This window comes from Pestalotiopsis fici (assembly GCF_000516985.1).
Source record: "Pestalotiopsis fici W106-1 unplaced genomic scaffold PFICI_Scf_3, whole genome shotgun sequence".
Lineage (NCBI taxonomy): Eukaryota > Fungi > Ascomycota > Sordariomycetes > Amphisphaeriales > Sporocadaceae > Pestalotiopsis > Pestalotiopsis fici.
Window position 1 is genome coordinate 4,626,283 of NW_006917093.1, and position 13,646 is coordinate 4,639,928.

The window sequence follows — 13,646 nt, forward strand, 5'->3', positions numbered from 1 at the left end:
GCAACATGGTTGTAGTTCAGCTGTATGGGGCTGCATTTCACCCCGTATTGTNTGTGCCTTGAAAGCCAAGTGTAGTTTTGTACTCCGAGCTTGCATGTGGTTCTTGATTTTTGGGACTTGTTGATGTTGTTTTTTTACCCGTACAGCTTTTGTGTCCGAGTCGCTTTGCCCCAAGTATCTTCAGCTCATATATGGCAATACTCTTTTCTCTATGATTTTACACGGTCGGTACAATGATACAAGAAATCCTTGGGGATGATGCGCTGTCGGCCTAATAGCCAACTCTATCATGAGCGTCGCCACCACTCTTTTGCCAAACCCTCGATTGTTCCACTTTGCAAAACTTCCTCTCTCTTCTTTTTTTTTCTATGCCTTTTCAAAACCCCCTGGACAAAATAGAATCCACATGGCCCTCAGATCTGTCCATAAACCTCGCGTAATGCGCGTATACTCTCCCTGTTGTACAGTCGGCCACCCTCGAGAATCGCGTCTAGCGCCATAAAGTTGTGAGGCACGCCCTTGACCAGAATGACCTCGGCCTTGGACCCGGCGTCGTTCATCTTCTGAGCATAAACTCTGCCCTCATCCCTCAGAGGATCCATTTCTGCCGACAGGATCAGTGCCGGTGCCAAACCGGAAAAGTTGGGCGCCTTTATCGGTGATACTTTCCAACTCTGTCAGGAACGAAAAAGAGATCAGCCAAGCCATTCGATTCTGATAGCCAAAAGCATTGCGTAGACCAGGGACAGGACAGTAGATCCAAGAAGAGGGTTTGTACCAATAAAGGGGGGAAATGACAGAATGCAAGGGGAATACAAAGGAAATCTTCTAGAAAACTCAACAAGGTTACAGATGCGTCTAAACTTACATTCTCTAGCTCGGCAGGACGTGGGTTTCCCAGAAAGTGCCGATGAAAATAGCTCATGCGCTCCACAGAGAGCGGCTGCGTATGGCGCATTTCGTGCTGGGACTCGTACGGGCAGTCGGCCCTGAGCTCGCCCGTGGGTGTGAAGACGTGCAGGTCGCAGACGGGAACGCCCAGAAGCTGCAACACCAGTGGGATTCCCTCGTCGCGGCACATGTGAGCCACGACGGCTGCGAGGTGGCCGCCGGCCGAGGCTCCTCCGATGGCTACCCTGCACAGGTCGAGATTAAACTGTGCTGCCTTTTCATCTCGCACCTACAGGTGTGCCAGGTCACATGTCAGCCCCTGTCGCCTTTTTTTTTTTCCGGAGTTGGGAGTCCGGGAGTCGGATACGAAAGAGAAGGCTTTTGGAGGGGAGGATGTCACAACGAGAAATGATTAAAGAAAAAAGAAATCAAGGCAAAATGTGACAACTAACCCATTTGAGAGCCGTCCAGCAGTCGTCCACCGGAATGGGGAATTTGAACTCTGGGGCCAAACGATAATCAACATCAAAAGCTACGCAGCCCGTCTCGAGCGCCAGTCTCTTGCAAAAGTCTTCATCGTTGCCAAGGTTACCAAAGACCCAACCGCCGCCGTGAAAGTTGATGTAGACGGGCCGTGGGGGCGGCTGCTGCTGCTGCTCATCATACTGCGGCGGAGGCGGCGGCGGCTGGAATATGCGGACGGCAATGTCGCCCCCTTCCACGGGGCATTTTTCCTCGGTGATTGTGAGATGGCCGGGATCCACTATCTCCCTCCCGTATGCGATGGTATACCGCAGCGGGTCCCGGCGGTACTCCTCTATAGGGACCTGATGCGAGGCTAGCCGACCGGCGTTGTACCGGTTGTAGTACTCTAGGAACACGGGGTCAAACCGCGCGGCGAGCTCTGGTGGGATGCTATTGATCATGGGCTGTTCGATAGTGATGGATGGTTCAGAAGACGTGGCAGGCGGCGGCATCGCTGCGATGAGTGATGATTTGGTTGCAAGCGATTGCAACGAACGCTGTTCTTGAACGTAGAGTTTATTGGCAAGAGTGCGAGATGAGAAATCCTCATAGAATATATATATATATATATATATATATATATCCAAATATCCATCCAAGAATGGTCAAGATCCTAATTGGTATCACGAGATGCCTTATTTGCTTTCTGGACCGACGCCATTCGAGGCGCGGATTTTCGGATGCAACCGGTGTCGGCGGCCTGTCCCCAATGTATAGGCGTCCCACCGACCCGGTCGCACGAAGAATGCCAAGCAAGGATCCTGGCCACCGATAAAATCCCTATTGCAGACATCCGGCATTAGTTCTTTTGTCGAACTTTTTTTTTTTTTTTTTTTTTTTCCATTTCTTTCGTAGACATCTCTTGACTTACGTATTGTGGGATGTCGATACTCTTGATTGGTCCAAAATACCCCTGATCATGATTTCTTCAACGGTATTTTTGATTTTATCCCTTTTTCCTCTGTTCTTCTTGCCACAAAAGCAGAAAACTAGAGTTTGATGTGGGTTTCTTCTTTGTCCCTCCTCGATGAGACGATGAGGCGAGTTTGCTATTGTTTAGCACAGCGGTGAGGGTTTGTTATCTCGCAAGCGCAAGAGAAAAATAAAATGACCAATTCTCTCTTTTTTCTTTCTTTCCGCTCTCTCTCTCTCTCTTGCCCCTCCATCATGGGCAATGATGCCAAGAAACCTTTTGTCAAAGGTAGCGGCGACGTCACCAGGGGTTGTGGAAGCCAGAAGAAGAAGTGTCAAAATTATCTTTGACGGGATTTCTTTTTTTTTTTTTTTAAATTTCTTTCTTCTCTTGTGTCATTGACGCGACAAGTAATTTGTCCACGTGGCTTCCTCTTCTTCGTGAAATGATTGCTTCTACATTTGAACATGGCTCGTCATTCGGGGGGGTATCGACATTGCTTTTCTTGGCTCTAGATCGCACCAGGAGATGGGGGCGCCGTTGACAGTCGTGAAAGGTGCACAACCCCTTGGAGGGCGATGCAATCAATACTCGCTCCCATATTCAAACAGCCGCGGTGAGAATGGAAAGGCAGCGGGTTCTCCACTGTGTCTGACAAAAGTCTTCGTCTCACGAGACGTCAAGCTGTGGTAGGATGGAGTCTTGCCTTGTGTGATGCAGTCACACGACACTATGATTGTCAGACAGACGTACGATATTTCGGCCCCCGTCTTTTCAAAGAAAGAAAGATTTAGGGTTCTTATCCGGCGGAAGCGACGTTGCTCCGAAAACAAAGTCGCTCTCTACCATTCATGCAGCCAGCCCGTGGAGCTTATCAGCCATATTGAGAGGATGGTATTGGGCTGGGCAAATCCTTCCTCCTGACCAGCCCCCGAGCAATGTTTTGCCCCTCGGGAAACGAGTGCCATTCCTCCCAGTCGAGAAGCCAGCGGTGGATGACCCTGATAACTAGCACTAGACAAACTGCGGATGAGTGTCTAGTCCATGTGGCTTAGTGCTTTATGAGATGTGACCGAGCGACCAGAGGGGGCAATCATTAGAATACGACGTAAAAGACCTGCTGAAGAAAGAAGGAGAATAGGGATCGACGGAGTGTTGGTGACCATCCCTGCGTGAAAATTGCCCGAATCCTGCCGGCAAGCTAATCTTCGCCTTGCTACCGGAAACGGCGTGAGTGAGCTTCCCGAACTGTCTGCATATCTCTCGGTCAAGGTGTGTGTGTGTGTGTGTGTGTGTGTGTGTGTGTGTTCCACCCGGCCACTCGGTGAGGCTCCCGTTGGGCGCAAGGATCAGAACCATGAACCAAGAGAAATAAAGAGTTCACCTATTTGACATTTGGGAGCGGAAATTCCCTATTTTAGCCTAATTTCTCCTCGAGAGACACTGTTTTACGCAGGTCTTATGCTATCTTATGCTGTTTTATATAATCTTATACTATTTTATTCTTGCGGAACACTATTTCTCGAGGAACGTGCATTGCAAATAATAGCACTCGTATATAATATAGGCATAGGTATTATATTAAAGCAAGCTTTAAATTATAAAATTCTAAAGATTTTTAAAAAATATTAAATTATACGGGATATAATCCGTGCGTTATCTACTATATATATGCTAATTAGGGTTATTTATAATTGCGTAAATACGTATAAAAAAAGCAAAATCCTTTTTTATCCTATTTATCGCAGGTTCCATTTTTTAACGTCCGCCTAAATAAATATCACCTGCTTAACTTCAGCCAGCTTAATTAAAATATTATTTTTCTAATTACGCCGGCTTAGCTTTATTTATAATTTTTTATAGCTCTTTTATAATTCCGCCGTCCGGCGGATCTCGATCAGCTTATCGCTATCGCTACGATTTTTATATTTCCGGACGATATGCCCCTATAGCGCGGCGACACTTTCGAACCCCTTAATGCAAAAATAAAGGTTATATGCCAAGCTCGGCTTATGCGCCTTCTTTTTTATCTAAGTTACCGCGGCCCGATCGAGCGCGTCGAACCGAATACTATATCCCTAGCCGAACGTAAAAGGAAACCGGTACTTTAAACTATTATATAAATAAAATCTCGGGCGTATTAGCGCTGGCGATAACGATAACGATGGCGATAGCGTCCCTAAAAATTATCGCAATACCCACATTTGGAGGAGACACCTCTCGTATATAGTCAAAGCTACATACTGCGGCAAATTAGCGTACTCCCAAAATATACCAGCCTATCCTTACCTGCATTAAATAAAACGGATCGTATTAATCACAGCGGTCCGGAATAATATAATTCTCGTTTTTTAAAAAGCGCGCCCGCTAAAAGCACTCGTTACGCGCCTGGTTTACGGTAGCAGGCTTATATACGATATAAAAAAATATAATACAAAATAAATTATAATATAAATAAAAGCCGTTTATACGTTTAAAAAGGCCGCATTTTATAAAATTATTAAGCTCGATGCCGCTATAAAGCCATTTACCATACTAAATAATAGCTTTAGCCGCTATAATCGTATAATCCGAATATTTAAATATCTAAATACGTTAGCAAGCCGCCCGTAATAAAGCTATATATAATTATATACTAATTTACCTAAGCTTATTAACGGCTAATTATTTTCGTTAAGTATATCGGCAATTTTGTATAATTATAAGCCGACCTAATCCTATAAGCAGCTAATATAAATGCTAAATTAGCTAATAAACGGTAATACTCCTTAAGCCGTAATTAAGCCCGTAATCTATAAATCGAAATGCTCTTTGCCTTTCTAAAAAATCCAGCACACTGCTTTTTACTATACCTAAAATACTTTAAACTGCTTTATATCGTAATTTAGCATATTTTTTTAATAGCGCTCGCGGAAAATCCTACGCTATTACTCCTAGCGGTCGTCTTTTTATAAAAAATAAACGGTTAATAATAAAGCCATTAATAATAAAAAGGGCAATATTAAAAAAGGGCCAGCATCTGGCTTAAGGCACTTTAGGGGAGTTTTCGCGCTACGATCGGCCTTTAGCAAAGCTGCAATTTCCGGAAGCTATATTGCAAAAGCCGGCACGTTATTTAAAGCTAGCAAATTGTTTAAAGCCGGTAATAAATATAAAATAATAATTTATTATAAAATTTAAAAAGCTAGCGATAAAATAGCGAGCGGTATAATAATAAAAATCGGTTAATTTAATTAGTGCTATTTTTTTAAGTATCTTTTAAGGTTTTATCGTATTTTAAATATTACGCCGTATAGCCTTTTATTAGCGTAACGCTTATAGCATTGGTATTAGCGCGGATTTTTATTTATTATGCTCGCTAGATTATTTATAATTTTAAAGCGCAAAAAAAAACTAAAAATTTTATAAAAACGAGTAGCTTAAATCTTATCGTCGCCTAAGGTAAACCGTTAAATAAAAACTATCGTTTTATAGCAAGCATTAATACTTATTTTAGCACCCTAAATAAAGAGGTTTTGCTTATAAATAAAATATATTTTAATTATTTAAATATATACGGATACTTAAGCGCAAAAATCGATATAAGCGACCAAACGCGATTTTAATTCCTTTATAATATTAGGAATAAATATTTAAATTTGTGATACAGTTAGAGGAGCATGTAAAGTAGGTTTAAGAGAGTCACAATATTAAAATAAGCTAAAAGCGTTAAAAGGTATAGGTATAATTATAAAGTGTATTATATCTGTCTAAGTTCTAATTAAAGAAGGAGTATATAGTCCTATTTATATATTTATTTATTAGAAAGATTTGTCAACTTCCCTAAAGCGTACGGATTTTATCCGTAAGCTTTTTGCTTTTAATAAAGACATTTATATATTTTTTATATCTGGTATTTTAAGGACCCTTAAGGTTTAATTAACTATTATATACCCTTTAAGCTTTTAAGGCGTCCCTTAAAAGCTTAATAAAGATATATTAGTTAGATAGCCTTTTAAAATCCTTGTTTTTAGATTGGATTAAGCATAAGGATAGAGATCCCAAGCTTTTTTAAATACTTATCCCGTATCCTCCTTAGGGTTTACCTTATTTTTGCCGTTTTTGTTTTAAGGGTTGAATTTAGTTGTTAAGTTACCGGTTAATAATAGGTTTTTTTAGCGATAGTTACCTTTGCCTGCTGCATATAAACCCGGATTAAGAGAGCTCTTTTTATATCTTTACCCCTTATCTAAGTATTTTTTTTGCAAAAATTCCCTTATTTATAGATCTTTTCCTAAAAACAACCTTTTTATACGCTATTTATTTGGAGATTTTTATTTTTCCCCCTTTTTTTTATTAATATCTATTTTTAGCATTTAGTAATTAGGTTTAGATAAGTTCCAGATTTTTTTTTATTTAATTATATTTGCCCTTAACTTTTTACGCTCCCTAAACTTTTCTAGTGCAGGTTTGCTTAGCTAGAGTTTTCTTTTTTTTTTATTACGTTTGCACCTTTTTAAATTAGTGCTTTAAGCTTTTTTTTTTTTCGTAATAATTAAAAGATTTAGCAACAGCTATATTCGATAAGGTATAATAATTAGTTTTATCGATTCTTTTATTATTAGGCCCTTAATAACTGCTTTAGGTGCGCTTTTGCTAATTTGTATTTATTTAACGTTTTTGCCCGAGTTAAAAAACAGTAATTTATTTAATCGGACTAATTATCCTATTTATAAATAGCCTATTTCCCACTGCTTTTTAAGCTTTTATTTCCTTTTTTTTTTTTACCTTTTAGGTTAGACTTTTTTAAGCTTTTTTAACTTGTTTTTATTTATTACTCCTTTAAAAAATAATTATACGCTTTTATTTTTTTATTATATTATTTATTATTATGCCTCGCTTTTTTTTTAAGTTTTTTAAAAAGACTCGCGCTTAAAGCTATGCGCGCCGCCTGTTTTCGTTTAGTGGTTTTAAAGCTTAGCAAAACCGAATAATAGCTAAGCTTTTTCGTCGTAATAAGGAGAAAAAAAAGCGCGCTCGTAAGGCTAAGCGTTAGCGTGCGCTTTAGTAATAACGGTAAGTTTCGATTTTTTTAGCGCTTATTCCTATGCTCCTTTTAATTTTTAGTATTTATTTATTTTAATTTTTGTAATGCTATGCTTAATAATCCCGATTTTCCTTGTTTTTCGGTTAAATCGCGTTTTTTTATTTAAGGTGGTCTAAGCGCCGGTAAAGCTTTTAGGTTTGGTTTTTTTGCTCCTTTTAGTCGAGGAGTTTTTGGAACTCTGGTTCCGATTTAGCTCCTAGCCACTTTTAGTAATTACGTTCGCACCTTTTCCGGTAATTATGCCCCCTTTATTTATATTTTTTGCGATTAGTCGCTTAAAATAATTAATTTTACCGAAAATCGTAAATAATTTATTGCTTTTTCTGCCTATTTTAATAATAAAAAAGGCATTTTTATATTTATTCCTTTTGCTTATGGCTTTTGTTACCCGTCGGCAAAGGTTAAGGAAAATAGTCCTAAGCCTTCCGCTCGTCGCTTTAAACGTATTGCTCGTATTTAACGTAAAAAATTAAAATATTTAGCTAGCACCCTTAAACGCGTTATAAAGGTTTTAAAAATGCGTAATAATATTTCTTACGTTCGTTATATTAAGGCTGCTATTATTAGTCGTATATATAAAAATATACCGGCTAATAGCAAATGTTTTTAAATTTTAGGAAATCGATATTATCGTTATAATAAGGGTCGCGATAATTATAAACCTATATAAGTTCCTTTTGATTTATATTTCGCTTTTTATACTTTTTAAAATATAAGAATTAATATTATAGCAGTTATTTTGGTATTATTTTTTTTATATAGCGTTATATAAATTATTTTTATAATAAGGCTTATATAAAACGTAAATACCGTATTGCTTTTAAGGTCGCTATTAAGATTTATTAATAGTAGGTTTTCGATAAGGCGGTTTTAGGCTTTAGTGCTATTTTTATTCGTATAGATTTTTTTTCCGATAATAAAAATAATTAAATAAAAGGTTTTTATATATAATGCTTAAGTATAAAGATAAATAAAGGGATTTTTATAATAATATATTAATAAGTATAAGTTTGGCGTTTATATGCTTTTTGCGGGTTAAGCTTTGCGGTTTCTCGGTTATTTTTTTATTTGCCTAATAAAGCATTATAACATAGGCGTTTTTTACCGGTAGTTTTTATTAATTGATTTTTTTATTGCTTTTAATATATTATTTATAGTGTTAATATAACTTTGCGGAGATTTAGGTAAAATACGAAACGCTTAAACTTTTATTTTAGGAGCGCTTTAATAAAACTATTTGCTAATATTTAGTTTGTTTAAAGGTAGGTGATCCTAAAAGATCCTTTTATATGCTTTTGTTTAAGCTATATATTATTAATATCGATATATTTTAATTTAGTATTAACTTTTAGGTTATCGTTTATTATAAGCCGTATCGTTTATTAATTATTATAAAAAATATTCTAATTTTATCTAAGGTCGAGCCTTAAATCCCGATAAAGCCGTTCGTATACTAAAGTTTCTTTAGCGGTTTCCGATAAAGCGTTTAGCTTTGCCTTTATCGTATTAATAGATATAATGCTTTATTTAAAGGCCTTTTATATTATTAGACCGCTAAAAAGCATAATAATATATTTTTATAAGCTTTTTTTTGATTTTTAATCGTCGGCGAATAAGGTATCTTTTGTTATTAAAATCTGGGTTTTTGTATGCTTTTTATATTTAATACCGAGAAATTTAATATTCTAAAAATATTTAATAATTTATAGCCTAGCTTTAAAATGCGTTAGCCTTAGGTTAATAAAGAAATAAAAGAGCTAAGCTGCAGCAAATATAATATTTGGTCTAATTATAATAATAATATATAATATTAAACCGATTATTTTTTAAAATTTTTTAATTTCGCTTTTAGTAGCGATATTTAGGTATTTTTTTAAAAAGGCTAAATTTATAGGTACGGCTGGTATACTCGACTAGTTATTTACCCTAAATTTGGCTGCGATTTTCTCTATATAGGCATTATATAATAACGTAACGGTTTTTATGCTTCGGTCTTTAAATACCTAAATATTAAGGAATTATAAAACGTTTTTTTTAATTTAAATTTATATTTTTTTTAATATTTTTTATAAGCGTTTAGGTTATTTTTTTATAATCCTTATAATAAAAGGTAAAGATGTTATCGACGTAAAATATTAGGAATACTATATAGTTAGGGTTAAAAAATAGGTATAGTTTTTTAGTAAAGGCGTCGAGTCCTAGCTATATTAATATATTATTAAGCTTTTTATATTATAATAATAATAAATTTTTAAGCCCGTATAAGGCCTTTTTAAGCTTTAAATATTTGTGCTTTATACCAAAACCGTTTAATAATTTATAATATATAAGTTTTAAAATTCCCTTTAAGGCGTTAAAAAAGGCTTTAATAATATCGTATTATTTGCATTTAAAATTATTTTTGGCAGTTATAGCTATTATAATTTTAAATAATCGGGCGGCTAAGGTTAAGGTATAGGTATTTTTTACGTTTCCTTTTTAAAGGTCTCCTTTTGTAATAAGCTTTGCCTTAAATTTTATTAAATAGTTGTTTTTATTAAACTTATATATTTATACCTATATTAAAGGTATAAGTTTATTAAAGCGTTTTTCGCGATTTCTTTTTTTTTAAATATTTTTTTATATTAAGGTTTTGAGTTTAAGGCCTGCTGCCTTTTTAAATTAAGGCCTATATAAATAGTTTTTTAGGTTTTTTTATTTTTTTGGTTTTTATGGTATATCGTTTAGGTATATTTTTTTTTTTAAGTTAAAAGCGATGCTTTTAAATATACCGAAGTTTTCGTCGTTATTTAAAAGCTTTTTTAAAGCCGATAAAGTGCCTTTAAGTTTTTTTTTATAACTTAGCATTATAGCTGCGATTATAAAATATAAGGTTTTGTGCGCTAAGGGGTTTTTATTTTTGGCTGCTGGTATAAGTTAGTCGTCGAATTCCTTTTAAAATAGGTCGGTTAATAAAATTGCAAATATTCCGTAAAATACTGCTAATATATATAGTTATCCGTATTTTTAAAAAGCTTTTTTAATACGCGTATTACGCCTAGTTTCGATTATCTCGTTTAATTAATCTTTTATAAAAGCAGTTAAAGCTATATTTTATATTTTTTGCCCTTTTAAGTTAATAGACCGTATAGGTATTTTAATTTTAGGGTATTTTGCTTTAGTAAAAGTTAAAAGTCGCGATTCCTTAGCGTTTTTAGGAGTTAAAAATGGTAATTCCTTAGCGTTTTAAAAGTTTTTATCTTTAAATAAGTTAATAGCTATATTTTTTGGAAACCTTAGTCCTAATGCTAAATTATTAAGCACCTAGCGTTATATTATATATTTTTGGTTATTTTTTATCGAGATATTGCTTTTTTGTAAAGCATCCCCGCGATTTTTTTCCTTATAAATGCCGGTCTTTTTATATGGTTTAAGCGTAATTATTAGGGATAAAAGGCCTTAATCCTTTTGCTTTAGCTTAGGAAAACTTTATATTCCTAAAAAAATATTTAGGTAAATATTTAGTATTTAAGCATTAAAAAGGCCATTTTTAACGTCGTTTTTAAGCTATTCCGCGATTTATTAAACTATATTTATATGCTCGGAAATAGCATTAAATATAAATTTACCCTTTAAATTAAGCAATATAAAACGTAATTATAAAGCGTCCTAAAGGTTAAATTATAAAATAATATCGCTTTTAAAAAATATCGGTTTAAATTCCTTAATTTCGTTAATAATAAAACGGAGTTTTTTTTTAACGATTTATCTTTTTTATTCCTTTTAAGGGCCTTTATAAAACACTTTTTTATTAAATTTAACGTTTTTTATAATTATAACCTAATTTAGGTTTGGAATTTAAATGCGGAAAAGTTAGTTAAAGTGATATCTAACCAAGTATTTAAGGTAAGCTTTTAAATAAGTTTTATAATATTTTAAGTTAATACCTTTTTTTTTATCTTTTTTTAAAGCGTAGGCTATATATTTATATATATAAATTAAATTTTAGTTCGGTTTTAGATTAATAATAATTCCTTATATAATCTTTAGGGTGTATTATTAAAAATATTATTTGAACCATTTATTTAGCACTTCGTTTAATAATCGGTAATTTTTAAAAGCGCTTAATAATATATTATATAAATACGTCGCGGCTTTTAGTACTTTTAGCCAAAGCGTAAAAGGGAAATTTATAAATATTAATATTATTAAGGTTTTTTCCTAAAGCTTTCGAATAGCTTTTTTAGCTCTTTTATTTAGTTTAGATATATAAAAGGCTAATAATTAAATAATAATTCCTTTTTTTTTAGCTTAGCGTTCGTAATAGCTGGTCCCGCGCGCTAATAAAAGTGCCGTTTTATTATCGTAAAAAATTATATAAATAAAAAGGCGGTATTATCGTTTTACCGATATAATAAAGTTAATAATTATTAAAATAAGTTCGTTTTTTCTTTTGGATTTTAACGGAAAAACGAAATATTTTCGTAACCATTTTTTTTTAATAACTAGCGCACAAATGCTTTTATTAAAAGCTTTATCGTAAAATATAAAATCCAGGGATATCCGCCAAAATGGTCGTTTTATTTAATATTCTCTGGTTTTTTTTAAAATCACCTAAATGGCCTTAAAGCGTATATAGATTTTATAATTAAATTATTTTGTTTTACTAATTTAGATATTTTTTGCGCTTTTAGCAAACCGCTTAAAAGCTTTAGCCCTAAAGTGTCTTAACCGAAAATGCTAAAATGATTTTTCGTTAAATCTAGGCTAAATATATACCTTAAATCGTTATATTTTTCGTTAACTAATAAAATAAAATGCTAAAACATAAAGGTAGCTTACGTTTATTTTAGCAAAAAAATTAAAAAAATAGGAGGATATAGGCTTATATTTAAAAAAAATTAAATAGAACTTTCGCTAAAATTTGCAAAATATAATATTATGCTTTAATATTCCGTATTTAATAATAGCATTATATCCGCAAAATTATGTTTCTTTTTTATTTAGTTTAAATTTAAAAATAATATTATAATAAAAGTTTAAAAAATAAATAATATCGTTAAATACAAAATCTGCTTTAGTGCCTATAGGGCTATTAATACAATTCTTAATAACACGGGTACCTTAGCCTTAAATAGGAAAAAATAAAATGCTAGCCTAAATCTAATCCTCGTCCTTTATAAGTCTAATAAAATTTGGCAATAGGAACTTAAAGTTATTTATTATATAAATAACGTTATAATTATTAAAAAGCGTAAAATCGGATAATAAGTGTTTGCTAAAAACGGTAATATAAATATTAATAATATTATTAAAATTTATAATAATAGGGTTAATAATTATAGCGATTAAAAAAGGGCAAAGGTTTGGCTAAAGCATAAAAAGTGTGTTTAAGAGCTCTTCGGAAATAAAGAAAAAAGGATCGAGTTAAAAGGAAATAATAAAAGGGGATTCCTATATTCTTTTATAAAAAAGAGATAGGTTAATAATTATAGCGTTAATAAAGCCGGGGTATAAAAACCCGCTTTTAGGGTTCCTTTTATTAAGGTTACCTAATATCTAGCCGATAGCTTTAAATTAATTTTTTAATTTTTTATATTTTTTTTATTATATATAAAAGCGGATTTTATTTGCCTCCGCTTTAAATAATATTTTAATTTTCCTTTCCGTTAAGCCTATAAGGGCGTATTTTAAAAATAAACATATTTTTAGGCCCTATCGGTAGTTTTTTTGTCCCTTTTTTTTTGCAAAGGTAAGGGAGTTTTTAAGCTAAAACGTTAGCGCTCGAAATCGTTAATCCTATACTTTTTAATGCTCCGTTTCCGTAAAATTTTAGGCCTAGGCCTAAAATTACGAAAACTTTTAGCTTATTAACTAATAAAATAATTTTATTAAATTAATTAGAAAGCGCCTTTTCTAAAATATTAAAAGTCAGAAATGGTTTGTTTTTAAAGTTATTAATACGCTTTATCCATTTTTTTCCCTAGCTAGGTATAATCTTAATATTTATAACGCGTAAAAAGTCTTTAACGGCAAGGGCTTTATAGATTTTAGGGACCTAATATATCCGGGCTTTTGCTCGCTTAATTTTCCACTTAAGGAACCACTTTTAAAGGTCCTAAGCTTTAGTTATAATAGCAAAATAAAGCTTATATTACAGTTTTATACGCTTTATATAATTAATTTTATTTAGTTCGTAAAAGGCCTTAAGCTATTTAACGCAATACCTAAAAATATATTTTTTTGCTTTTT

At 33.3% G+C, this 13,646-nt stretch overlaps 1 protein-coding gene across 1 annotated transcript; it reads right to left on the reverse strand.

Annotated features, from left to right (window-relative positions):
- Window positions 1-413: 413 nt before the first annotated feature.
- PFICI_05548 (uncharacterized protein) lies at window positions 414-1,868 on the reverse strand (the record flags this gene model as incomplete). The annotated part of the gene is made up of 3 exons (XM_007834129.1): window positions 414-674; window positions 869-1,180; window positions 1,344-1,868. The coding sequence occupies 3 exons, from the start codon at window positions 1,866-1,868 to the stop codon at window positions 414-416; spliced, it is 1,098 nt and encodes a 365-aa protein (XP_007832320.1).
- Window positions 1,869-13,646: the final 11,778 nt, after the last annotated feature.